The sequence below is a fragment of the Rhineura floridana genome, chromosome 20 (assembly GCF_030035675.1).
Source record: "Rhineura floridana isolate rRhiFlo1 chromosome 20, rRhiFlo1.hap2, whole genome shotgun sequence".
NCBI classification, from domain to species: Eukaryota; Metazoa; Chordata; class Lepidosauria; order Squamata; family Rhineuridae; genus Rhineura; species Rhineura floridana.
The window spans coordinates 12,455,825-12,481,751 of record NC_084499.1 but is presented as its reverse complement, the minus strand read 5'-3'; the positions used below and the strand labels follow the sequence as shown (position 1 = coordinate 12,481,751).

Sequence of the window (25,927 nt, the reverse complement as noted above, 5' to 3'; positions counted from 1 at the left end):
ACGGAAGGCTCCTAAGTGACGTCATCTTAAAATGAGCTGCCGGTTGTCCCATCGCAGCTGATGGACAGTGGGAGCTGCCTTGCTTACAGGATCAGGAAGGGGTTTGCCTTGAAAACTCTGGCTAAAATGGATAACAACTCTGTTTTAGCAAGTTTTCCATGCAAAGCCTTCCCTGATCATGGAGTAAGCCTCTCTGGAGGAGATCATTGTGATGTCAGGTGACTGACAGGTGGGCGGCCCGAAATATGACCCACAAGGGCTAAGGCAGATACAGATCAGGCCTGCCAGAGAATAAAAGGTTCCTTGCCCTTGCCTACATACACATTTCTCAGCCTATCTTTAAAACAATAAGCTCTAGAAACTTGCATGTTTTGTTTTTTAATGAAAGATTTGGTTCTGAGAAAAATGAATTCCTTGCCCATTAATACTGGCTTCTCCAGAATCACACTGCACACAATCACAGAGGCCTGGCTATAACTTACCTTGTGTGTTTTTCAGTTGGACAATGAATCTTTCATCATCGACACCATCTTCCATTTCTCCACGGAGGACCTTACCCTTTTGCCTCTGCGCGACCTGGCTGTGTTTCACAATGGCGATGCCTCTCATCAGTTTGGGTTCACAGTTGGGCCTGTTTGCTTCAGCTAAGATCGCCTTTCAACCAATGAGTGAATTTTTCCTCTTGGGGAAATAAAACTTCAGAGAAAAGATAGACCCTGAGAGACCCTGTACAGATCCAGCTGGCTCTCAAAAGCCACTGTTGCTATTTATGAGTTCCTTGGAGCCACCAGCTGTCACTGGACATGTCAGTGGGGCAGTGGATTCCGCTCCAGGTTTTAGTCCGAACTTTCAAGGAGCTGGGCAAGCTGAAGCACCTTCTAGAAAGTTCGGACTAAAACCTGGAGCAGATTCCACTGCTCCACTGACATGGAACCACCCGCTGCCACAATCCTTGTCTAAACTTACCTTTGGTCACAAACCGCTCTTCTTTCTGAAGGGCGTTGTTTTAAGTCCTGTTTCTCTGAATACAGTATATATGTATAAAAGGTGTTAATTTAAGTCACAATGGAGAAGTTACTGACTTCCTTTGAGGAGCGTTGCCTCCTCTTCTTATGGTCTGTATATAGAACAGCCACATAATCCAGGTGGATTTCCACCAGTGATGAGAAAAGGTTGTCCTGTTCAGCCCAATCTATAGCTATTAAAGATACTGTGCCTTAAGAAACACCCTAACCCTTAATTATGTTGGAAAAATGCAGCCAATTATTCCTTTTCAGTTTTCGTTCCATAACAATCAAACAGTTGCGCTCCACATAAATTTAATCTGAACTCTACCTCCGCCGCCACCCTCACAATAAAATACAACACAATTAAAAAAAAATCCTGGCACCTCTGTAAACATAGATTAGCATCCCTTTTTCACCTCTAAGGGCTGAACTAGAAGTTTACTGTCGTTAGGGAGGAGGGAGGAATTTTGTTCAGTTCAAAGGTGAACCTACCTAATTCACGTTTTCCAAAACAATACGAGAAACCAAAATGCAGGCATCCTCCAAAGGTTGCACCGCTCTGAGTTCTCCAGACAAACCGTGTCTACCAAAATGCATGTACATAAAATGCATTGTATTAAGGAAAATTGCTTTGCAAAAATGTGTACACAGGCAACATTCACATCCAAATCCGGATGAATTTTCAGCAGGACTTTTTTAAAAAAAAATTCCACAAACCGATGAGGAGAACAGAACTTAAGATTGGAGAAATGGGAAGGTGAAACTGATAGATTTGCTTGGCCCTAGCCAGCACTGCCCAAATTAGTGGATTCTTGGGGAGGGGCAGAGAAATATGCATTAACGTGCACGCTTTTGTTAAGTAAACAGCAACTACGGGGGGACTTCAAGACCATGGAGGATGGGGGGGGAGTTTTAACTCTTTCTCGCCCTGCACAAGAGAAATCCCGGCTCCAAAGCTGCTATTTGAATTTCAAGGACACATCCATCTTCTCAGCTGTTATATACATAAGGAAAGCATGCATGTTCGCACAATTTACATTCCATCTCGTAGGGATGGAAGGATCTGTCCGTTTTGCTTCTCTCTCTTGCTCATTTTTCCAATCTTAAATTCGGTTCTCCACATTTCTGCAGCAATCTGTGATTTTTTTTTTTTTTTTTTAAAAATGCTCATGAAAAGTCATCAGCATTTTAAAGTGAATTTCTCCTAATTCTGGACATTTCTGTATGCAGTTTTGATTAATGTGCATATTTTTGTAAGCAATTTCTCTAAGTACGACACATTGTTGTCTATTTTCACTAATATATTCATTTTTATGCACACTTTATCATAATGTATGCATTTTTTTTTTAAAAAAGCATTGATTAGAGAACTACAGCACAAAAAGTGTGAATTTGATAGATTCAGCTTTAAATGTGAACTCAGCAGAATTTCGCCCCCATAAGGGGTGAGAGACCTTTTTTGGCCCAAGTGCCACATTTGCCCTTCAACAAGCCTCCGAGGTGGTGCCAGTGGTGAATGTGGCCAAAAATGGATGGGCCCACCCACTCGCTATTATAAAATATTTATTAGCCCCTTGAATGTTTCAATCTCGGAGGAGGAACAATGAAATGAAATTTTTTTAAAAAAAATACAGGAAAAGGTAATTTACCCAAATTACAGAATCATCAAAACAAGTCCAATAAATAGCACAATCAAATGAACAACTCCCTAATAAAAACAACTGAACTAAACTGCAGTGAAGACAACCATTGGAATTTCCAATTGAACCAGATAGCTGGGTAAAGAAAACAGGACATCTAACCAGCTAAAACAAGCAAATGCCCTTAGCAACACGTCCCACCCAATCTCTCACCTGGGAGAGTGCACTCTTAACATGCACCCAAGCTGGAGGTTCCCCTTCTCTGGTGGTAACCAACTTTCAAAGTGCCGCACTTGGTGCAGGATCCCAGGGGTCTGGGGTCTTGTTTTAACGTCTGGGTAACCGAGGCATGTTTTCCTGCCCTGTCAACAGACAAAAAAGCAAAGACTGGTTCGCCGGCTGCCTTATTTTGCCCTTCTGAAACAAAAGCATCCAAGTTCTTCATCCCCATCACCAGGAAATGGTATGGGACCAGGGAGGGCAATTTTGGAGATGATTGGAATGTTAAAATTTGAACCGTGCCTTACTGTGGCTTGTGAGCATCAGTGTGTGGATGCAGGGGAGCAATCAATTCCAGTTCCTTTTGCAAAGGGGCATAGAACTCATTGATCGTGACTTAAGTGTTTGCAGTTCTGGGTCGGCACAAAAGGGGAAATGTATCACCAAAACGAGAGGACAAAGAAAAACCTGCATGTGCTAATTTATATGGATAGATTCCAATTTAGAAATAATGCCTATAATTAGAAACAACAATGCATAGTGGTTGATGTGCCTGCTCAGTCTGCTGTCTAGATGCTAGCAGTTGTCAGGCATCTCTAAGGGCTAGCCCTTTTGATGGCTCTTTTAAACTTCATTTGGGATCAAATAAACGACTGTTCTCTGCAAAGTAGGACACGTGGGTCTTCCTATTGTAGTTTGTACTCGCGCACCCCACTTGATGATGGTCTATCGTTTGGAGAAGGTCCTAAATGTATTCCAAAGCTATACAAGAGATGTGGGGAAACACTGGCCCTCCAGACGTTGTTGAACTACAATTCCTATCACCCCTAGCCATTGGCCATGCTTGCTGGGGCTGATGGGAATTGTAGTTTGGCAACATGTGGAGGTCTAAAGGTTTCCCACACCACCTATACAAGTTCCACAGGGATCAAGAACACTGGCAATGCAAAAAACCCAAATGTATTCTGTGCGCAGAGCTTGGAAAAGTTACTTTTTTGAACTACAACTTCCATCAGCCCAATCCAGTGGCCATGCTGGCTGGGGCTGATGGGAGTTGTAGTTCAAAAAAGTAACGTTTCCAAGCTCTGTCAGTGCTACCAAAACGTTCATCGGTTGTGTCAGTCTTTTAATTTGCAACCACTAGAGAGCAGTGAGGAGTCATCTTCAAAGAAGGGGAAAGATGAGTGAAGTCTCTAATTTACCATTCTTGGGCAAGGTGATTGAGAGGGTGGTGGCTGCGCAATTACAGACACACTTGGAGGAAACGGATTATTTAGATCCATACCAATTGCGTTTTAGGACTGGTCATGGTACGGAAACAGCCTTGGTCGCTCTGGTAGATGATATGCGGAGGGCATTGGATAGGGGTGAATACACCTTCCTTGTCCTCCTGGACCTCTCAGTGGCTTTCAATACTGTTGACCACGGTATCCTTTTAAACTGCCTAGAGGGATTAGGAATAGGAGGCACTGTCTTGCAGTGGTTCCGTTCCTATCTCTCGGATAGGCAGCAACGGGTGGCATTGGGAGATGAGGTTTCAGACCCTTGGCCTCTTCATTGTGGAGTGCCACAGGGTTCTATCCTCTCTCCCATGCTATTCAACATCTATGTGAAACCGCTGGGAGCAATCATCAGGAGTTTTGGGTTGCAGTGCCATCAGTACGCAGATGACACTCAGCTCTATCTCTCCTTTAAGTCCTCACCGGAGTTGGCTGTGAATACCATGTCCAAGTGCCTAGAATCCATAAGTGGATGGATGGGAGAGAATAGGCTGAAGCTGAACCCCGACAAGACTGAGGTATTACTTGTGGGAGATAAAAGGAAGTTAGGAATTACTGACCTGATGCTTGATGGGGTAAGTTTACCCCTGAAGGACCAGGTCCGCAGTCTTGGGGTCATACTTGACTCCCAGCTGTCCATGGAGGCTCAGATTACAGCAGTGAGCCGGGCAGCTTGGTATCAATTACATCTGATACGGAGACTGCGTCCCTGTCTTCCTGTTCACCTGCTCCCTCAGGTGATACATGCCCTGGTCTCCTCTCGCATAGACTACTGCAATGCGCTCTACGTGGGGTTACCCTTGAAAACGGTCCGGAAATTACAGCTGGTACAGAACGCGGCGGCACGCTTGATTACGCATAGCTGTCGCTGGGATCATATCACCCCAGTGTTATTAGATCTTCACTGGCTCCAGTTGTCTACCGGGCCCAATTCAAGGTGTTGGTGTTGACCTTTAAAACCCTATATGGTTTCGGTCCAGTATATCTGAAGGAACGCCTCCAGAATCACCGATTGTGCCGCCTGACGAGATCAGCCTCGCAAGACCTTCTCTCGGTCCCACCGGTGAGAACAGCTAGGCTGGTACGGACCAGAGAGAGGGCCTTCTCTGTTGTGGCCCCCACCCTCTGGAACTCTCTCCCTTTCGATCTCAGACATGCTCCCTCCCTGTCCAGCTATCGCCGAGCCTTGAAGACCTGGCTGTTTAGGCAGGCCTACAAGATTGGGACAGATTAATTTATGTTACAACTGAATTAATGAATGGTTTTTTAGCTTATAATTTGATTATGTTGATCTGTATATTGTTTTTATTGTTGTTGTTCGTCGCCTAGAGTGTCCCTAACCCGGACAGATAGGCGGCTGAAAAATAACATGTATTATTATTATTATTAAGAGGAGGGCTGTCATTCAGATAAGATTAATTCTGCCTGCTACAAAATCAGCTTGTTAGTCGTTTTTTAATAAATGGATTTTTAAGAGGAAAATGATTATACTCGTTTTATTTCCCCCTACAAAGTGTCTTGCTAGGAAACAGATTTTTTTTTTAAATAATACATTCCTTGCAAAATATTGATGTACTTTTGAACAGCCTTTTAACTTTTAATGGGGAGCATTGACTCACGGGGTTTCTAAACCCCATATAGGGAGATGTCTTTAGGATAAGAAGCAGAGCATTTATTGTCAAAGGAGGAGGAGGCTCCTGTCCTGAAGATCCCAGCTGATGATGAGAGAGAGGAGAGGAACAAGACAGACCAGGTATGGGAAACTTTTAGCCCTTCAGAGGTTGCCGAACTCTGATTCCCAACAGCTCCAGCAAGCACAGCCAAAGGGCAGGGGTGATGGGAGTTGTCGTTCAGCAACCTCCGGAAGACCAACGGTCCCCCAGACCTGGAAGAGACCATTTATTCATTATTTATGTGTTCCTGATCTGATCAGGGCTATACCAGAAGCAGAACCTGCAGTCCAGGGTTTACTCTAAGCTTTTTTATATTCTATTGCACAAGCAGCCAGCACGCTGCCTGTCTCTGAACTAGTCAAGTAATTTGTCCCATAATATATTGTTAGGAAGTCTTTTTTGTGTGAGACAGTAGTCACTGGTAGGGAGTACCGGCAACTCTGTTTTGCTGCCCATGCCAGCCATTTTGTGTGGGTACCCCACAGTCCTTTTATCAAGATATGAGTAGCACCGCCTCATATATATTTTTACCAAAAAGCCACTGACTATTAGCAAAAGGCGATAAAAGATTTGAAAGGAACCAGTATTTATTTTCATGTTCTATTTCTTTTTACCTTTTCTCATCTATTTATTTTTCTTTCTTTTTTAGAAACTACCTAACTCCTCCTTAAATCCTATATGCTCATCTGCACAAAAACCTATTTCACAAGGCATAATTTTTGGGAGGAGGAGAAGACTGCACAAAATGCGTTTAACTGCATGCTAGAATAAACTCCTAAAGGAGAACTCTATACCTGGCCCATTTTTCGGTTCCTGGCCTTCTTGCTCAAGTGTGGGGAACCCAGAAGTGCCAATAGGATTTGTTGGGCCCAGTACACTGTATGTAGATTGGGGCCCCACATTTCCACACACACCCCATCTATTGGCAACAGCTGCTGCTTACGTACATATATTATTTATATTTAACAAAATATATATACTGCTTAAATGTCAAGACTTCTAAGCGGTTTACAAAAAAAACATTAAAAGTATCAATAAAACAATTAAAAACATACATAAAACAATTAAACGGCTACTAACTAAAAAGATTAAAGGAGATTAAAATCTATGTGTCTAAATAAGCTTGCCTGAACAGAAAAAGGACGCGCCGAATACAGCAAGGTGCAAATATGTCATATTCACAAACTAGGCAGCCGGGGAGGGGGGGTACATGCCCAAAGGCACCCATCCCCAAATGATTTAACTGCAACATTTTCCAGCAAAACAAAACAAAAACTGCACAAAACTTGGCAAATATATTCTAAACGTAAAAATGGGCAGGCAGGTACGCACGTGCTGCTGCTGAAAGCTATAAACTTACTCAACTCATGTACAGACAAGCAGGAAAAGGCAGCTATTTTCAGGACTGCCTCTCAGCCTCAGAGGACAGCAATGTGAAACCCCCTCTGAATACTGCTTTCCATGAAAACCCTATTCATAGAGACGACATAAGTCGGAATCCCCTTGAAGGCAGTCCATTTCCATTTTTACAAGGGGTTCTGGCTATTGCCTGGAGGTCAACAAATCCCTTGTCAATCACAACTCTGACTTCACTTATTGGCTAAAAACCTGAAAGGGCGGTGATTGGAGGAGCCGGCTACCAGCTCATTTAATAGAAATTGCAATCCCTTGTTATTTTTTTAGCAGAGTTGCTTCCCCCCCAAAAGGAATTGGCAGATTTTGGTCCAGCAGTCAGTCCGCAGCTCCCCACCCACACACAAGGGGGTGCTTCCAGCTGTGGCAACCACCTCTCCCAGCCTAGGGCACAACCAAGGAGAATGGCGACCTTGCCAGTGACAGTTAGCGCTGCTTATAACACGTTTTTCAATCTGGAAGTGGCTGGGAAGCGTGTTTCAACAGGAGAAGGACCCCTCCCAGCCAAGGGCTGGCAGAATCTTGAGAACGTTTCCCTGATCACTCTGCCAAGGAAAGCAACAGTAAAACAGAGTCAACAGGCCACCTTGTGTGTGCAAAGCAGCCACACTGCAGGCTGAAAAACTCCGCTCTCTCACTTAGGGAGCTCAGGCAGGGGTAAACACTGGAGTCCGGCAGGGACGTGAGCCTTCAAGCTCACGCCCAGAAACAGTTTTATGGTTTCCCTCCTCCTTGGCTTCAGTCTCAGTCTACATCAATGGGGGGTGGGGGAGGCACAATGCTTTCTAAATCTACCCCTCCATCTAGAAGAAGGGTGGGGAGCTTGTAGTCCATCCCCCCAGTGTTGTTGGACTACAACTCCCACCATGCTTGGCCCTGCTGCTGGGCCAGGCGGGCTGCTGGGACTTGGAGTCCAACAACATCTGGAGGGTTACAGGCTCTCCATCCCTAACACAGGAGTAGCTGGAGTGCAGCCCTTTCCTGCGCCAACAATCCAACATTTCTCCAGCTTAGAGATGTGAAGGCAGGGGGTGTGTGGGAAATTAAGGGGAAAAGAAACAGGGTGTTTTGTTTTTTCCTTCGGGGTGTTTTCCCTCATTTTTCCATTTGTTTCTCGGCCTTCCCATCTCTAGCTCACCAGGTAGTTAGAGACTGGTAAATCACCTCACCCTAGGAAGTGTACCTTCAGCCTGGTCAGTGCATTGGGATGGAAGTGAAGGCCTGGCAGAGGTTGCTTGGGACCTGGATCAAGGAGAAAAAGGGGAATCTTCTCTGGCTTGGATTGAAATACAAGCTGGAGAAGAATTTGGGGAGTCTTAAAGATTACCTCTTACTTAAGGTGAGGATTACAGGCTCCTGAGATTCAAAGACTGGTGCCTTTTTTTGCAGGTATACTCAGCAACATGTCATTAATGCAACAACAGTGCATTGGTGGTGGGTTTATAATGGACCGTCCACACACCATTCCGCTTTATTAGTTGTTTTGCAATGCTTCCCCAATGTTACCACATTATTCTCATCTGGAGGAGCACTCTTGTGCTATAAGCCCAACAAAAACAGGAACACCCCCCCCACACACACAAAGAAAAAATGTGACAGGATTTCAGCAGGAAGCTACCAGACCTGTCTTTATTGGAAATGAAGCATCCCTGAAACTTGCAAGCACAAACAGTCTCAATAGCAGAATGGTGTATAACCATCATGATACCATCCTGAGCCCAAACCATCACAAATACCCAATAAAAAGGATGTCTAAGGTCCAGAGCCTCAGCAACACTGCCAATTTACACGCACCAGATATACTACCCTGACTTTGCTTGTACACATTTATGGTTCAGAGAGAGAGAGAGTGTAGTAGCTAGTGAGGGTTCTTGTCCATGTTTACAAATTGGGCTCTGTGCTTGCCAGGGAATGGAGCGGGGCACCCTGCTGGATTGCTCAGGATTCTTGTTCAACTCATTTCCAGTTTTAAAGCTGGCCGGGAAGTCTCAAACGATATACCTCTGTTTGCACAAGTCTGCTCTCTCTCTCCTTCGGCATGCATTTAAATAGGGAAAAGGCGTTCTGGGGTGGGGGGAAGCGAGCACATGAGAGCTTTTGGTCTCCTCCTCCCTTTCTTTTTGTGGAAAGCAAACACCCCAGTTCAGATTTTCCATGGGACTTCTGTGTTCATTTGGCACCTACCCCTCTAGGCCAACAGAGGAGGACTCAGACAGGGGAAGCCTGAGCCAGGCTCCTTTGGCATAGGAGATGCTGGGAGAGGTGTGTTTATACAGAGCAAGCAAGCCCTGAGCCAAGAAATCTCTCTCGCCCCACATCCCACCCCAAGCCAGTCCTCCCCCCACCTCCTTGCTTGGGTTGAGGTTCCCACACCTTCCCCTCTTTTCTGGATCCTGTCTCAGCAAGACACACCTGGAGATTAGGGCGGGTGGATGCCAACGCAACAGGTTTATGGGGAGAGAGAGGCTCAGGGCAGGAAGAGACAGGCAAATCTTGCCATCGCGGCTGCGGTCATGCCAGAAACAGGAGGATGTGGCTCCATGAAGGAGCTGCTGTTTGGGGTGTGGGGAGGCAGGGGTCTTTTTTGGCCCAAGGGCCACATTCTCTTCTGGGCAAATTTCCGGGGGCCACATGTCAGTGGTGGGCAGAGCCAGAGGCAAATGTGGGTGGGGCAATGAGCGTAGATTCTTACCCGGCTACATCAGGCCTGTTCCTACATGCACCTCACAATCTTCCATCTGGGCAAGCAAGATCAGAGTTCAATGACACCTGGTTGGCCACTGTGAGAACAGGATGCTGGACTAGATGGGCCACTGGCCTGATCCAGCAGGCTCTTCTTATGTTCTTAGGACACATGCCAGCCCAGCAAAAATACGCTCAAAGAGTATGCAAAACAAGGCCAGGAGTGGATGTGGCTGGGGAGGAGTGTTGGCCAGGGAGAATCCTGAGGGCTAGATAGAGAGGCTTGGAGGGCCATATTTGGCTCTCCAGCTTGAGGTTCCCCATCCCTAGGGATGTGGGAGAAATGTGACTCCGTTCACCTCAAACCAACCGTATTTGCACCTTCCAAAACATCGCACGGAACTGAAACACAGCTGTCCTTCAAAATTCGCATTTCTCTAGCCAAATAATGGGTACAAAAATCCAGGATAAAGTAAGCATAAAATGCATATCTTAGATGAAAACAGAGTACATAAATGCATTATATTTGGGGAAATTGCATTGCAGAAATATATATACAAGATAAAACTTCATAGAAAATGTATATATTGGAAGAAATTTTCTCTAAAATGCCAATGAATTTTCATGAGGAGTGTTGTTTTTTAAGCAACCTGATGTGGAAATGTAAAGACCTTTACATTTAAATGCCAACTCAATTGGTGTTTCCAACTGAGATTGGAAAACAAGAAACTGAAATAAACCAAAGTTGAAAGATTTGCCTATCCCTACCCCTGAATTAAACCAGCTAATTCTAGCCCTGTGGTTCCCAAGTGTTTTCCCCCATTGACTGCTTGGAAATTGCTGAGGGTCTTGACAGATCTCTTAATTAATTTTCTGCCTTTTGTAGCAATGTCCTGATTTTTAATTGTATTTTTGCAGACCACCTGAATAAAAGCAGGAGGACTGCAGTTTGGGAACCCACTGGGGAAAATAGTTGTACCTGTTTCTTATACAAAAGCCAATTGGAAACATCATCGCCTGGTAATTATGCTGTTCTTACTGACATTGAAAAATTTCCAAGGTACCATCAATGGAGGAGAAAAAGACAAGGATGTACAGGAGAAACAAATGAAAAGTAAGTCCCATATTGCAGGCTGGCATCATAGAGGATGCATAAGTCTGATAAGGTTAAAAGACTTTCCCCCCCTCTGGCTCAGGTTTAAAATCCAACCCAGAGAAGAACTTTGGGGCCATGATGCTGAAGTCACAATTGAGACATGCTCTACAAGCCACCGAGACTGTGAAGGTTTAGTGATGTCATTCTCCTGCCAGGGACTTTTTCTGGGAGCTATTTCTGGGAGACAAAAGGGAAATCCCTTCCCCCCTTTTTAATTGTATTTATTTTTATGTAACTTTTTAAAACTTTTAACTCCTTTTTAGGATCTAAGGGTGGCATATGATCAAAATGGTAATAAAATGCAATAATAAAATAAATGGCATCAATAATCAAGCAATAAATGCTATTACTAGGCTAGCTCCTTCCCTTCAGACCCTCCTGGGTGTTTAGATCAGCTGAGGGGGGCCATCTTGGCAGTTCCAACACTCTCCAAAGTTCAGGGTGGTGGTGGCCCAGGACAGGGCATTATCTGTGGCAGCCCCTAAGCTGTGGAATTCCTTTCTTAAAAAGATGCACCTGGCACCTTCATTGTATAGCATTCATCACATGCTGAAGATGCCCTTCTTTACCCAGGCCTTTAACTGTGTGTGTGTGTGTGCATGCATATGTGCGTGCACATGCGCATACATGTATATACATACATACACATATTAGGATCCACCCTATTCTTCTGATGCAAATGGGTTAGTGGACCAGGGTAAAAGGGGAAGCACTTATAATTATCTGGGGTTTGTGAAAACTTTAACAAGCCATTTCCAAGAGACCTGAACAAGGGCTTCAGCAGACAGACTCAAAATCTACCCACCCGGATGTTGCTGTAGTGGGTGGTCCGTTTCCACCCCACAAGCTTCAGTATTACACAGAAAGCTACCATTGGGTCAGACCATTGGGCCATCTCAGTAGTGTCTACAGTGGGGGTGGGGGAAAAGCAGCCTTTCTGTCCGGCTCTCAGAACTCTCCTGGGGCCACACTCCCCACAAGCCCCAATCCACACTTTCCTGGAGTGTTTTTGCCTGGCCGGAATGTGTCCTTACACTCTGATCATGCCTCTTGCCTGCCTAGATGGGGGACAGAGAGGGGTGTGCGGGCATGTGTAGAAACCAACTTACAGTACCAAAATTTATGTTCTTTGCTCCGCCTGCTTTTCCTTCTGGCCCCGCCCACCCCTGGCATGTGGCCCCCAGAGGGGTGGCCCAGAAAGGAATGTGGCCCTCGGTCTGAAAAATGTTCCCCACCCCTGGTCTGTGCTGATTGGCAGCAGCTCTGCAGAATTCCAGACAAGAGACATTCCCAGCCCTCCCTGGAGATGCAACCGTCTGCACACAATGCAGATGCTGCACCACTGAGCTACAGCCCGGCTCCATTACTTTGGGCAAAGCTGGCTACCTACAAGCTCAGCAACAATGACAGTGCCGCTGTAGGAGTTGCCCGCAGTCTGCACCCTGGGAATGGATGGGGGGGGACTCTCTTTTAGTGGGGGGGGGGAATCGTTCCACTGGAGAGATTTTGCCATTTCTAAGATGGCCTTTACTTCTCAGATGCAAGAACATTTCCCGCCCAACTCAGACAAATGAGGATCTGTAAATAAACGCTGACTCAAAAGGACTACATTTGATGGGGTATTGTTCCAAGCTCTTGGCTTCCACAAAGGGGGAAAGGAATTCCTAGGGTAACAGTTACAGAGCTTTATGGTGCTTTTGTGATGATACATTTTAGTTACATACTTGCAAGGAGAATGGGCTGGTGGTAGACAGGAAATCAGGCAACCACCCTAGTCTTTAAAGCAGCAGCATCCCTGCCCCCCCCCACAAGCAATCCTGCCCTTAAGCTCTGCAACATTTCAACTGTCCACCCCCCATCCAGCCCCTGCACCCAAGCAGTTGGAGTGTGTCCACCATCCGTCAATGCTCATTTCAAGAAGTATCATTCAGCCTCGAGTGCTCATGCAAGAACTCACTGGAGATGTTTGCTTTTGTAAAGAAAAGCAAAACATTGTTTTCACGCAGAAGGACCGTAACTCAGTGGTAGAGCAGGTCACAGGTTCAATCCCTTGCATCTCCAGGTTGGGCTGAAATTCTGGCTGAAACCCTGCCAGTCAGTGCAGACAGTAGTATGCTAGATGGATCAACGGGCCTGACTCGGTCTAAGGCAGCTTTCTATGCTCCTAATCATAGAATCGTAGAAAAGTAGAGTTGGAAGGGGACCTATAAGGCCATTGAGTCCGACCCCCAGCTCAGTGCAAGAGTCCAAATCAAAGCCTACCTGATAGGTGGCTGTCCACCCATAATGACACCATCATTTTTAAACTGGTTTTTGATTGTTGTTGTTTTGAATCATTGTTGGAGGAGGGAATACTTTCATGTTCTGGAAGTGCTGGTCTTTTTTTAAAAAAAGAAGGCAACTGAAGTGAATGAAGTGTTCAAATGATAGAGACAAACCCACAGAACTTGCAAAACTGATAGCTATTCAATGCATCATTTAGATCACAATACTTGTAAAAGCACTCAGTGCACTTTGTGTAAAAAAAAATATGGGACTGGCAAAGGGAGGAAAGTGGGTGTGGCAGGCTCAAAACCCACAATCCATGACGACTAACTAGGATCACAGTTTACACACCAGAGTGACAGAATTTCAGGACTTTGCAGGTTTTGAAAAACAAGATCACCTAATCACCCTAAAAACTCTGCTGACGGGTGGTATATACATCATTAAAGTAAATACACACCCACATACACAAAATGACAGGAGGAAAGAGCACTTCTTGTTGTTATCATCAACAATGTTTATATTATCCTGGTTTCTGTGACCCATTATACAAATCAAGCCAATGCGTACATACTGCATTGTCCTATTTACATAATTCTGCTTTTTGCTAGTCATGGGGAAGGTTCAAGAGCATTGCATCGTGACACAGGGGAAAGAGTCCGAGACTAGCCTTTCTTCCATCTGAATTCAGTCTCGGTGGTGCAGTTAAGTGAGTGCCATGCCCTGGACTGGCCACAAGTATGAAGGCAGGCAGGTGGAGGCTGGCTGAGGATGGTGGGGCGCTGTTTCATTTGCCCTACCCACCACTAGAGTGACTGATCGTTTGCCTTCTCCTACTCACTTGGCATGATGTGCATTATTTCATTTCAAAATGTGACACTTAGGAACCTGTCTCATATTGAGTCAGACCACTGGTCCACCTGGCTGAACGTTGTCTACTCTGACCAGCAGTGGCTCTCCAGGCTGCCCATCCCAGAGTGGTTCAAAACTCAATCCCTCTTCCTAGCTACTCTGGGAATTGTTGCTCTGTAAGGGGAATAGGGGTCTCCTAACAACTCTCAGCATCCTTCACAAACTACACTTCCCAGGATTCTTTGGGGGAAGCCATGCCTGCTTCAAGTGGCATAACAGTGTTTTAAATGTATGGTACGGATGCAACTCAGGAGCGCTACATACCAGCAAGCAGCACATCGTCACATTGCAAAGCGCATGTCACAATGCAATATATCTCCTTTTGACTGTTTATTTGTGTGACAAGACTGCGGTAAACCCAACAAAGAGGCTTGCAACATCTTAAAGACTGGCAGATTTATTGCGGCGTATGCCAACTTACTGCCATGCAAGACTAACCATCATTTTGTGGTGGCCCAACCCTCTGTACATTTACTTGGAAGCAAGGCCCACCGAGTCCACTTCCTCCTAGGTAAGAGAGAATGGGATTGTTCAGAAGTTCAATGGGACTTACATCCAGGGAAGTGTGCACCCCTTAATCTTTAGCTAGGCTATATTCTGGGGTTTGCTGTAACAGACTATGGGTTGCTTGTATCTGGAGATGGGCAAATATGTCCGTTTTTGTTTTTCATTTTAACTAGAAAATAGTTTTTAAACAGTGTGTGTGGGGGGGTGTATAGCCAGCAACTGAAGACAGGTTTAATTTTAAATAATTAGTTACATGCTCTCTCCCCAAAAATCACACAAATGCTGTGAACCACTGCCAGTTTGGGTGTGCAGTTAACTTATTTTATCTGACCAATCACTATGTGCTCATTCAAGCTGAGCAGCGACTGTGTACACACAAGCACATTATCCCCCCCCCCCAATAAACTTGGGAATTGTTGTTTATTAAAGGTGCCGGGAAGAGTAGCTAGGAAGCTGCCTTATAGAGTCGTACTTTTGGTCTATCTCACTCAGGATTTCCTACACCAACTGGCAGCAGCTCTCCAAGATTTCAGACAGGAGTCCATCTCAGCCCTATCCCGAAATGCAGGAAAATTGAACCTGGGACCTTCTGCATGCAAAGATGCCTTTTATGGAGTCAGACCCTTGGTCCATTTAACTCAGTATTGTCTACACTGACTGGCAGCAGTTTCTCCAGGGTTTCAGGCAGGAATCTCTCCCAGTCCCAGCCAGAGATTGGACTTGGGACCTCCTGCAAGCAAAACAGATGCTCTACCCCCAAGCTATGACCCTGTCCCCTAAACGTGCTTTCATGGTATGGGCTGTAAAAGATGGACAAGCCATCCACTGTGAAACCATCTCCCAAACAACCATGTAGGAGCAGGCATATAGTCCACCAGGGTCTCAGGGGGTCATAGACGCCTTATTTTTTGGGAGCAGAGCCCCTATCTCTCCAGTATCCCGTGAGACAATCAGCGGTAAAGGGGAGTATGTTAGCCACTGAGAAGTCTTCTCACATTCTTCCTTGTCCTTTCCTGCTGATTGGAGCCAATCAGAGTGAAAGAAGGTGAGTCAGCCACTGAGAAGACTCTTCTCAGAAGCAAACACTCTCCCTTTTCATGCTGATTGGCTCCTAGAGAGGTCTGTGGTTGTGGGAGAAGGCATTAACAAGGAGCTCATTCTCAACCCAGCAGCAACAAAAGGGGGGAGTGGTGTGGCTGTTACTTATCATGAAGGGACCCTATACTTCTGAATCTGCCACTTCTCTACTGCGTAGGAGACCCACTAAGTCGCGTCTTTTTAAAATCACAAATTTGAAAAAGGAGAATTGAGCATGAGAAATCAATACCGTTGGCCAGTAGTGTAGTGGCAAATTCAGAAGTGCAGGGCCTCTTCATGTTAATTACAACCACGTCCCTTCCTACCTTTTTTGCTGCTGGGTTGAGAATGAACATAAGAAGAGCCTGCTGGATCAGGCCAGTGGCCCATCTAGTCCAGCATCCTGTTCTCACAGTGGCCAACCAGGTGCCTGGGGGAAGCCCGCAAGCAGGAGCCGAGTGCAAGAACACTCTCCCCTCCTGAGGCTTCCGGCAACTGGTTTTCAGAAGCATGCTGCCTCTGACTAGGGTGGCAGAGCACAGCCATCATGGCTAGTAGCCCTTGATAGCCCTGTCCTCCATGAATTTGTCTAATCTTCTTTTAAAGCCATCCAAGCTGGTGGCCATTACTGCGTCTTGTGGAAGCAAATTCCATAGTTTAACTATGCGCTGAGCAAAGCAGTACTTCCAATACCTTCTTTCACAGCAACAGATGCCCCTAGGAGCCAAAAAGCATGAAAGAGGAGCGTGTTAGCTACTGAGAAGAGTGGCCGACTCACCTTATTTCACTCGGATTGGCTCCAATCGGCAGGAAAGGACAAGGAAGCCTGTGAGAAGGCTCTTGTCAGTGGCTTACACACTCCCCTTTCATGCTCATCGGCTTGCAGGGTGCTGGAGACAAAGGGACCCTGCTCCCAAAAACGTAAAGCATCTGAGACACACGCACACCCCCGCGACCCCGGATGACTACACCCTTGCCGTGGGCCAAGGGAAGCCCAGCTTTATTTATTCTACTCTCAGCGTCTGGCTAAAGAAGAAGAAAAAAGGCCCAGAAATCATAAGAAAAAGGGGCGGGCTCAGGAGAAGGGGAAGGCGTGGACAGGCGAAGGAAGAACTTCGGGGTTGTAGGCGAGGCGTGCTGAAGGCAGGGCCAGCTCGGACGGAGCGTCGCCTGCGCTTTCCCCCCCGCACTTGCTCGCCTGCTCATGGAGTTGATTGCCCGCCAGGGCTCTTCTCCGCCGCCGTCCCCTTCTCCTCTTCGCCTTTAGCCGGGACTGGTTTCGTCCCCGGCCACCGGATCGTTGGCCACCTCCTCCTCTTCTCGTGCGTCCCGACCGCTCCTTCGCCGCCATGGGCGACGTGATCTCGGCACACCTGGACGAGAGCCGGCGGCAGTTTATCACAGGTGAGGCGTAGGTGGAGTCGCGGGTGGGCTGCCGCTGGCTGTCACCCCCCCCCAAAATCTTAATACTAATAGGTTCCCTCCAAGCAAGTTCTGCTCGGGGTAGACCCTTTGCAAGGCTCGGATCGTCGTGAGCCGTGCCTGTTGTTTTCAATGGGTCTGCTCTGAGTAGGACTCGCATGCGCTACAGCCCCGAGTCGTTTTCGTTTCGTCAACCGAGCGGCTGGAGGGTGGGGAGACATCCGCAAAGGGTTGCGTCCAGTGTTCGTCCTACTCAGTGTTGACCCATTGGAAGCAACGGAATCGGCGAACTCAGGGCCGCGCGTTGCGATGGGGCTGCTCCGAGTAGGACTGCGGTTAGGGTTGTGTTCAGCTGAGGCCTCCTCAGAGTAGACCCAAGGAAACGGAGGGGCCGGAGTTAGCTCTGCCTCTTAACTTCGGCGGGTCTACTCTGAAGAGGGCCAGCATTCAGTGCCACCCATTGGGTGGCATCCAGCGAAATTTTGCAGCGTGACTAACGTGGGTTATAACCCGAAGTCTGCCTTATTTTGTCGGGGGGGGGATCGTGTTTTTTTAATGATTCTTTTCAAAAAGCGAGGCTGTCTCCCCCTGCAAATAATAACGATAAACTGGATTAGTTGAGTGTTGCACCCCACTCCGGGCAATGCAAAAAAGTACTTTCCGTATGCTTGTTTGGGGACTAAGAAACAAGTTCTTTTTTGGGGGGGGGTTGATCATTTTTTTAAAAAAGACTTTTTTTGGAGGAGTTGCTTCCCCCCATGATGATGATCATCTGGATGATGGTGGTGGTGGTTTATTGCACGCTACTCTGGTGACGGTGTTAAGGTGACTTTCAACAGAGAGAGATTTTTTGGGCTGTGTGTTAGAAATCTCAGCAAGGGTAACGGACAGAAAAAACTCCTGGTTGGATGTTTTCCACCACCACCCCCTCTCCTCTCCACGTTGCAGCTCCTCTCAGTTTCAGCCTCGCCCTCTCTTTTGAGCCGGAGAGGGGGCAGAGAGGAGGGGCCGCCTCTTTTGAGGAGCAAGTCTGTGCAAAGGCTGATTTAGCTAATCTGATGAAGGCGAGAGTTTAAGGCGGAAGATCCCTTCTTGCTCTCGGCGCGGGGGGAGCGTAGAGAGGGGAAATGTCCTTTATTTGGTCGAGGAAGAGGCTGGCCCTCTGCTCCTAAAGAGCAAGTTGAGATGGGAGATCCTTGATTCCTTCTGTTTATGTGTGGGCGTTTGGGTATTTTTACAGAGATGTGTGGGGAAACAGACAGGTCTCTGCCCCAAGGAGTTTACAGTCTGAAACAGACGGTGGTGAAATGTATTGACACGTTTATAAAATCAGGATGGTGGCTGGGGGGGTATGCCTCACCGCAAGGATATCGTCACATTCTCATCCTGCCCTTTCCTACAAGGAGCTCTGGGCAGAATATGTGGTCTCCCCTCTGCCCCACGAAGACACACATTGACATCACAACAACCCTGTGAGGTAGTTCAGGCCGAGAGAGCGACTGAGGATTGTGGCTTAGGGATTTGGGACCCTAAGGGAGCAGCTTTATCCAGACCAATGGTCCATCTAGGACTGTATTAAGCAGAGGCCTTATCCCAGTTTGTGTCTGCTTTGGAATTGCTTGTTAAGACGGTTTTAAAGATTTTTTTTAAAAAAGATGTTTTACTTTTAAAATGTTTGAAGATGTTTTGTTTTCGAGATGTTTTAAGATGTCTTTAGTGTTCTTTGTTTTCCATCCTGGGCTCCTTCTGGGAGGAAGGATGGGATAGAAGTTTAAATCATAGCAATAATAATAATGTTTCAGGAAGGGGTCTGTCCCAGCCTTACTTGCAGATGCCCCGGGTTGAACCACTGAGCTATGCCCCTTCCTTGGTTTGCACCTGGATCTCTCCCATGTAACCACTGCATTTTAGCTTTCATTTTAAAACGGCAAGCTGATAGTCCCTATTATTTGTCCTGATATAAGGAAAGTGTGCTGGCAAGATTCTGCCCAATTGCTTGCTAAGAACAACGTTAAACTCTACTGGGCCACATCTACTGCCTGTTTTGTAGAGGGTTTTCTCTCCCTTGCATCAGAACCCACTCCCCCAAAAGTTGGGGGAATGTCATTGTGTGCACTTTACACTTACATAGTTCAGAATGAGGATTAAAGGGAGAATCCTTGTGAAAAAGGTGGGTTTTGAGGAGGGGAACCTGAAGGAAGGGGGAGAGGTGTCACTTATTGTGAACACCCCTCCGTGCACACACATTTTCTTAAGTCGGGGCTTTTTGCAGATGGGTGAAACAGGGCTTCTAAAGCTTTTGAAAATGGCATGGCAGGCTAAAGTTGAACCAGTATCGCTTTTTTCCATGACACTGAAGGCAAAGCGATGGGGAAAGGTTTTACCTGTTGGATTTCTGCCAGCTATCAGTGCAAGGGTCCCTATGTGGACGTAATACAGGGATGCTGTTTCTTTTTAGTGAATGTTTGTGGCAGAAGCGGGGATTGAGATTTGTGTTTAGACACTGTGATTGCAAGAAAGGGGAGTGTCAGTTCTTCCAGATTGAGCGCTGTGCGGCAGAAGGGTGTGACGCTCCTGGGTGTGAGCATGTATGGGGTCAGAAATGGTCATAAACTTGAGCAATTAAGCAATAAAGCTGTTCAGCGCTGTTTGGTTTCTTTTCTTGCAAGTGTGGTCTATTGATCCCCCGCTCCAGACAGTTGGCTTTCAAAGTGCTTAGGGTCGCAGCTTGAAACCAGCCATTTTAAAATGTATTTTAAGGATTTTTCACCCTCTCTCCAATAAAAGAAAAAGGCTTTCACAGCACAAAAGGAAAACGGGTTGGGATGGGAGAACAAAAATGGAAACTCAAGCACTATGTCTTAGCTTTGTTGTTGTTATGTGCCTTCAAGTCAGTTATGACTTATGGCGACCCTATGAATCAGCGACCTCCAATAGCATCTTATAAACCACCCTGTCCAGATCTTGTAAGTTCAGATCTGTGGCTTCCTTTATGGAACCAAACCATCTCTTGTTTGGCCTTCTTCTTTTTCTACTTCCTTCTGTTTTTCCCAGCATTATTGTCTTTTCTAGTGAATCATGTCTTCTCATTATATGTCTAGCTGCTCAAAATCTCAGGTGTCCAAAACTTTGCAGCTGGCATTCCTCTTCTCCCCCTCCCACCCCCCATCAAACTCTGGCTGTGGGGTTGGCGAAAGGGAGTTGTAATAATGCTGTGAGGATTCAACTTCACCATTAGATGCTAGGCTTAATCTGAGTCCAGGATGAGTTTGGGGTCCTTGCCTGGATTCTCAAGGCTGAGCCCTGGAACTGGAGGAAGTAATGAGTGGCATACCCCAGAGCATATGCAGAGGAACTTTCTCACACTGTCTGTTCACATTTGCCTTTAAAAAAAAAGAAGAAGCAGCAAAGGATTTCCATTTGAGGAGGGCAGATAGGCCTGGCTCTTGGTCAACTCAGTCTGTAGGCTTGTTAGCAAAGGGTCCATCTGAGCTTTAGAGATCAGGATGTAACATCATCTTCGCTGAAATTTGCTATTTTATTTTATTCCAATCCTCCTTCAAGGAGGCTGGGGAAGGCATATATGGAGTGTGGTCTTCTTCCCCACCAACTCCCCAAATATCCTCCCAGAAACCCTGCAAGGTAGTCATCCAGGGTCTCAGGGGGTCTTAGACCCCTTACGTTTTTGGGAGCTGGGTCCCAGCAGAGTCCCTATGTCTCCAGTATCCCACGAACCAATCAGCATGAAGGGGGAGTGTGTCAGCCACCGAGAAGAGTCTACTCACATGCTTCCTTGTCCTTTCCTGCTGATTGGAGTGAAAGGCAGTGAGCTAGCCACTGAGAAGACTCTTCTCAGCAGCTAACACTCTCCCCTTTCATTCTTATTGGCTCCTAGGGACCTCTGTTGTTCTGGAAGAAGGCATTTACAAGGATCTCATTCTCAACCCAGCAGCAACAAAGGGGGTGGGGAAGGGGGTGGCTGTGAGGGGCCCTGCACTTCTGAATTTGCCCTTGCACTACTGATGGCTGGCCCAGGCAACGTTGTAGCTGAGCAAAGATTGTGGCTGGGACACTCTTGCCATGCAGCATTGCCAGTCTGAGTTTACTTTTCCTAGTCTGGCCTGTCAGGCTGTTGGCATATGATCTCTCTCTCTCCCCCCCCCCCATAGTCTCCCGCAGGGTCTGGAGATGGGATAGGATGTGTGGCTCCTTGTTGGAAGGGCAATTTCCCGCCTGCCCTGCTCCCTCCCCCCCAGACTCTCATTCAGGCAGGCTCCTCCTGACTTCAGCGCAATTGCTCTTTTGCCCTGGGAGGCAAAGGCCTGATTATAGGCTAGGAAAATTGGGTGGGCAGCTCTGCTAATTGCTGCCTGCAGATACTTGATTGTGCCTAATAAAGGGGGAAGAGGTCAGCTCAGCTGTCAGTGGAGGCTCAGTCTGTCTCGCCCTCCCTCCCCACTCCCCATGGCAGTAATCGGTCAGCAGCCTGTCTCTCAAGACCCTGCAAATTCTCCAGTTTGACCTCTTGCCTTTCTGAGTTTGACTTCCAGTTTTTTTTTAGTTGTGCATCAGCTTCTTTGGGGGGGGACTCCTGAGGCCCACTGCAGCTTGAATTATAACCGGGGGAGGGGGGATGCAGGGTCTCCTTAATGGAAATCTACAAATCCTCCCCCTACTCCTTTCCCCAATTGTAGCCAAATCATTATTTGTATTTATTTTATTAACAATCATTTCTATATCCCTGATGCAAAGAGCAGCCTTTAAAAACAACAGCAACCCTTTCTACTGAGGACATAGCAAAACAATGGCATGTATTCATTATATTAGTTCTGTAGTAAATAATGTTGTTGTTGTTAATAATCTCCTGGCAGTTATTTGTTTTAGGGCAATAGTTGCTATCCCTGATGCAAATTGTGGAATCCTGATCAGGCCCTCCATGAATGCTATTTGCCAATGCCCTCCCTCCCCACCCCTCAAGGATACACGCAGTTGCTAATTGTGTAAATACTGTTATGTCTAGTTTGGCTCTCAAACAAGTGCAGCTCTTAAATACGACCCAAATATACAAGGGGCTGAGGTTCCTCTGTCTCCCTCTGCAATCCCCCTCCTCCACACCAGGGCAGTGGAGTCGGTGTCAGAAGCAATTTCGGGTGGAGTCGGAGTTGGTAGAAATGTACCGACTCCGGCTTCAAAATAAAATTAATATTTTAATATTAATTTATCAATATTAATACATTAATATACATTTGCCGTTTATGAAGGAGTCAGAGTCGGACAGTAGAAAAATAGAGGAGTTGGAGTCGAAGGATTGATGTACCAACTCCACAGCCCTGCTCCACACACTGTGATTTGAACACTGATCCAAATACCAGTTGCTGGGAACCACAAGTGGGGAGACTGCTGTTGCACTCAGGTCCTGCTTGGGGGCTTCCCATTGGGGCATCTGGTTGGCCTCTGTGAGAACAGGATGCTGGACTAGATGGGCCACTGGTCTGATCCAGCAGGGCTCTGCTTATGCTCTTATGATCAGACCCTTTATGGCTTCTCAATTCCCTGGAGCCAATTCCCTATCATCTTCCACGCATTATGCAGCAGGCTGGTAAATGTTTGTGTACCTTTTCCCATAACCGCCTTACATTTCTGCTATATAGTTTGGAACATTGATGATCTGTTTGCTGTGCACTTTGGCACCTCCTAAGATATCGTCACCAAGTCTGGCATGGTGGCTCCTGAGATCGAGGAAGTTTATTTATTTATTTATTACATTTGTATCCCGTTTTTGCTCCAAGGACCTCAAGGTGGTGTACAGACATGGTTCTCACCCCCCCCTCTCCATTTTATCCTTAATAACAACCCTGTGAGGTAGGTTAGGCTGAGAAACAGTGACTGGCCCAAAGTCACCCAGCGAGCTTCATGGCCAGGCGGGGATTTGATCTAGGGATGGGATCTGCATTTTGGTGTCAGTTGGATTTTCTTTCCGTTGAGCTTTCTTCTGGTACCGCTTCTTAAGGGATCAATGTTTGCTATTTGCAATAAATATCGATTGGCTTTTCCCCCTGTAAAATGTCAATATTTTTAAAATATCATTTTTTCATAGATTTTTTAAGAATACAGATACTTTCCTCAAAAGATCAATATTAATATTTATATTTTGAGGGAAATATAAATGTTGATATTTTGAAGAGATATCAATAGTAATATCAATATTTTTGATGCATTTTTTTTTAAAAAAACCTGCTTCAGCTGAGGAAAGCAGCTAGAAAAAAACAATCCGCGAGGATGAAAAAAAGCAGATAAATAGGAAATCGGGTGTCAAATTTGAATTTTGTGAAATTCAAGCAGATCCCTAATTTGAATCGTGGTCTCCCAGGCCTCAGTCTGACACTCTACCCACTGTACCACACTGGCTTTCTTTACCTTTGGATACCATTGGATGCCATTTTTGAATCAAGATGGTGTGCTCTACCTGTTAAAGCTGCACTGATTCTTTGGTTTCTTACCATTACTGAGCAACTCCGGGTAAGAGGCTGCTAGTAGATTTTATGTTAAAGGATGCTTTGTTCTGTGGTACCTGGGTCATGGCAAAGCAAATGTGTGAGGCCATTATGTGATATATTAATAGCTGTCGGTTTTTTATGGCTGAATTTTCCAGTGTTGCAAAAGGGCAGCTTGAATTGAGGTGGATGGTGTGGTGACAAATTAAAGTGAAAATGACTTTATTGTGTCTTTGTGTTTTCCTTTTTTAACTGGATTAGCGTCTCATAGGGAACTTGGCCTCATATGAAGTCAGAATATATTCCCTTCTAACCCAGGGTAGCTAATGTGGTGTCCTCTAGATGTTATTGGACTACAACTCCCACAATCCTCAGCCAGCATTGCAGATGGTCAGGGATGATGGAATTGTAGTCAACAATAGGGATGGGTGAGGATTTCGATTCAGTTTGCATTTCAAACAGAATTTATCAAATTCGCAATTTCGAAAACAATATGAGAACCGAAACACAGCCATCCTTCGAAATTTTGCATTTAGTAGAATTCTGGGATGCAGTTCGCCAACGAAATACCATTTACAAAAATGCATATATTAGGGGAAGGTGTGCATAAAAAAGAATACGTGGGTGAAAATAACAGGCAAAAAGGCATGAAACGATGAGAAATGGCTTGCAGAAATGTGTACCTTTGTCAAAACGGCCTACAAAATTGTGTCTATTTGGAGAAATTCGCGCTAAAACAGTGGAGAATTCTCATGAGATTTTTTAAATTTAAATTCACAGATTTCTGCAGAAATGTAGACAATTGAATTTAACACTGGAAAAATGAGAAACTGAGAGAACCGAAACAGGCAGATCTTTCCATCCCTAATCAACGACATCTAGAAGACAGCATGTTGGCTACCCCCTGATCTAACTTAGTGTGTCTGTTCTCACTGGCAGCAGCTATCCAGGGTCTCAGGCAGAGATCTTTCCGTCACCTGCTACCTGATCCTTTCTTTAAGTGGAGGTGCTCTGCCATTTGGCCATGAGCCCTCCCCAAAGACTCCTAAACGTGTTTTGATTCCTGCACCTGATTTGTCTGTTTCCATCCCCTTTGGCAAACTTCAGATGGGTGAAGTGGTGGTTGAAATGTCTCTGAGCATGTTTAAAGTGTTGATCTGCATGGGACAGAAGCCTAGGCCAGCTGTGGCAGGAGCAGCATTCTGCGCTTGGTATCTCCTCTGTCAAGCAACTGGTCTGTTGCAGCTGAGTTGAATACCAAAAGAAGTCATCCCGTGGTGACTCAAGCTGCTTCATGACCTAATGGAATGCATGAGTTCCCCCTTAGTGGGAAAGGGCTGGTCATTAGAGACTCTCTCCTTCTCTTGCAGATCTGTGAATCATGTTGGGCCGCACTTCTGTGGAAGCTGGTGGCTGCAAGGGTCTGACTTTGCTAGTGTTACGGTCTTGAATGGGGGCCCTCCAGATATCCTTTTTCCTGTGCATTCAGGATGATTTGTGCTCATGATGGTAGCAGGGCAGTTATATACAGTCCTGCTTTCAATACTGTTGGCACCTGCAAAGTTTTCGGGCAGGCACACTACTTCATTTCCAATTGGGGCATGTCCTGTAGCTTCCTTGCTGAAATCCTGTAATTTTTCAAGCAACAAACATTCCAGGTTTTTGTTATTGTTTTCACGCTAAGGTTGTGCTCTAGTGCAAGAGTGCCCCTCCGGACAGCAGTAATGTGATAACTTTGGGGAAGCATTGCAGAACAGTTGATTATTATAAATAATAATAACTAAATTTATATCCTGTCCTTCCTCCCAGAGGAGCCCAGGGCGGCCAGTACACCAGCGATCAAATGGTTAAAACATCTAAAAGCAGACTGTGATATGGATGCAAACTGGTAAAGACTTAAAAGGCTTCTTGGAAGAGGAAGCTCTTCAGCAGGTGCCAAAAAGATAACCGAGACAAAGCCTGTCTAATGATTAACAGGAGGGAATTCCAAAAGTACGCCGTAGATGCCACAACGCTAAAGGCCCGAATCCTATATTGTGCGGAACGGGCCTGCAGGTGGATCAAATAAAGAGGAATGATGTGTGGACGGTCCAGTATCAATCTACTAGCAATGCGCTGGTGTTGCATCAAATATATGTTGCAGAATACACCTGCACACCCCCCCCAAATAAACCCCACCT

At 46.0% G+C, this 25,927-nt stretch overlaps 2 protein-coding genes across 4 annotated transcripts in view; both read left to right on the top strand.

The window, feature by feature from the left end:
- The window catches only part of LOC133373926 (collagen alpha-1(I) chain-like), a 152,371-nt gene extending 148,836 nt beyond the window's left edge, over window positions 1–3,535 (top strand). For 2 of the 3 annotated variants that reach the window (XM_061604349.1, XM_061604347.1), the window contains exon 68: window positions 499–3,535. In XM_061604349.1, the coding sequence (XP_061460333.1) occupies window positions 499–648 (150 nt within the window). In that variant the 3' untranslated portion in view covers window positions 649–3,535. The remainder of the gene's footprint in view (window positions 1–498) is intronic. The other variant, XM_061604350.1, reaches the window with a different exon arrangement.
- A 13,410-nt stretch (window positions 3,536–16,945) lies between these two features.
- The window catches only part of NIBAN2 (niban apoptosis regulator 2), a 95,680-nt gene continuing 86,698 nt past the window's right edge, over window positions 16,946–25,927 (top strand). The window contains exon 1 of the mRNA XM_061603687.1: window positions 16,946–17,235. Coding sequence (XP_061459671.1) covers window positions 17,181–17,235 — 55 coding nt within the window. The 5' untranslated portion in view covers window positions 16,946–17,180. The remainder of the gene's footprint in view (window positions 17,236–25,927) is intronic.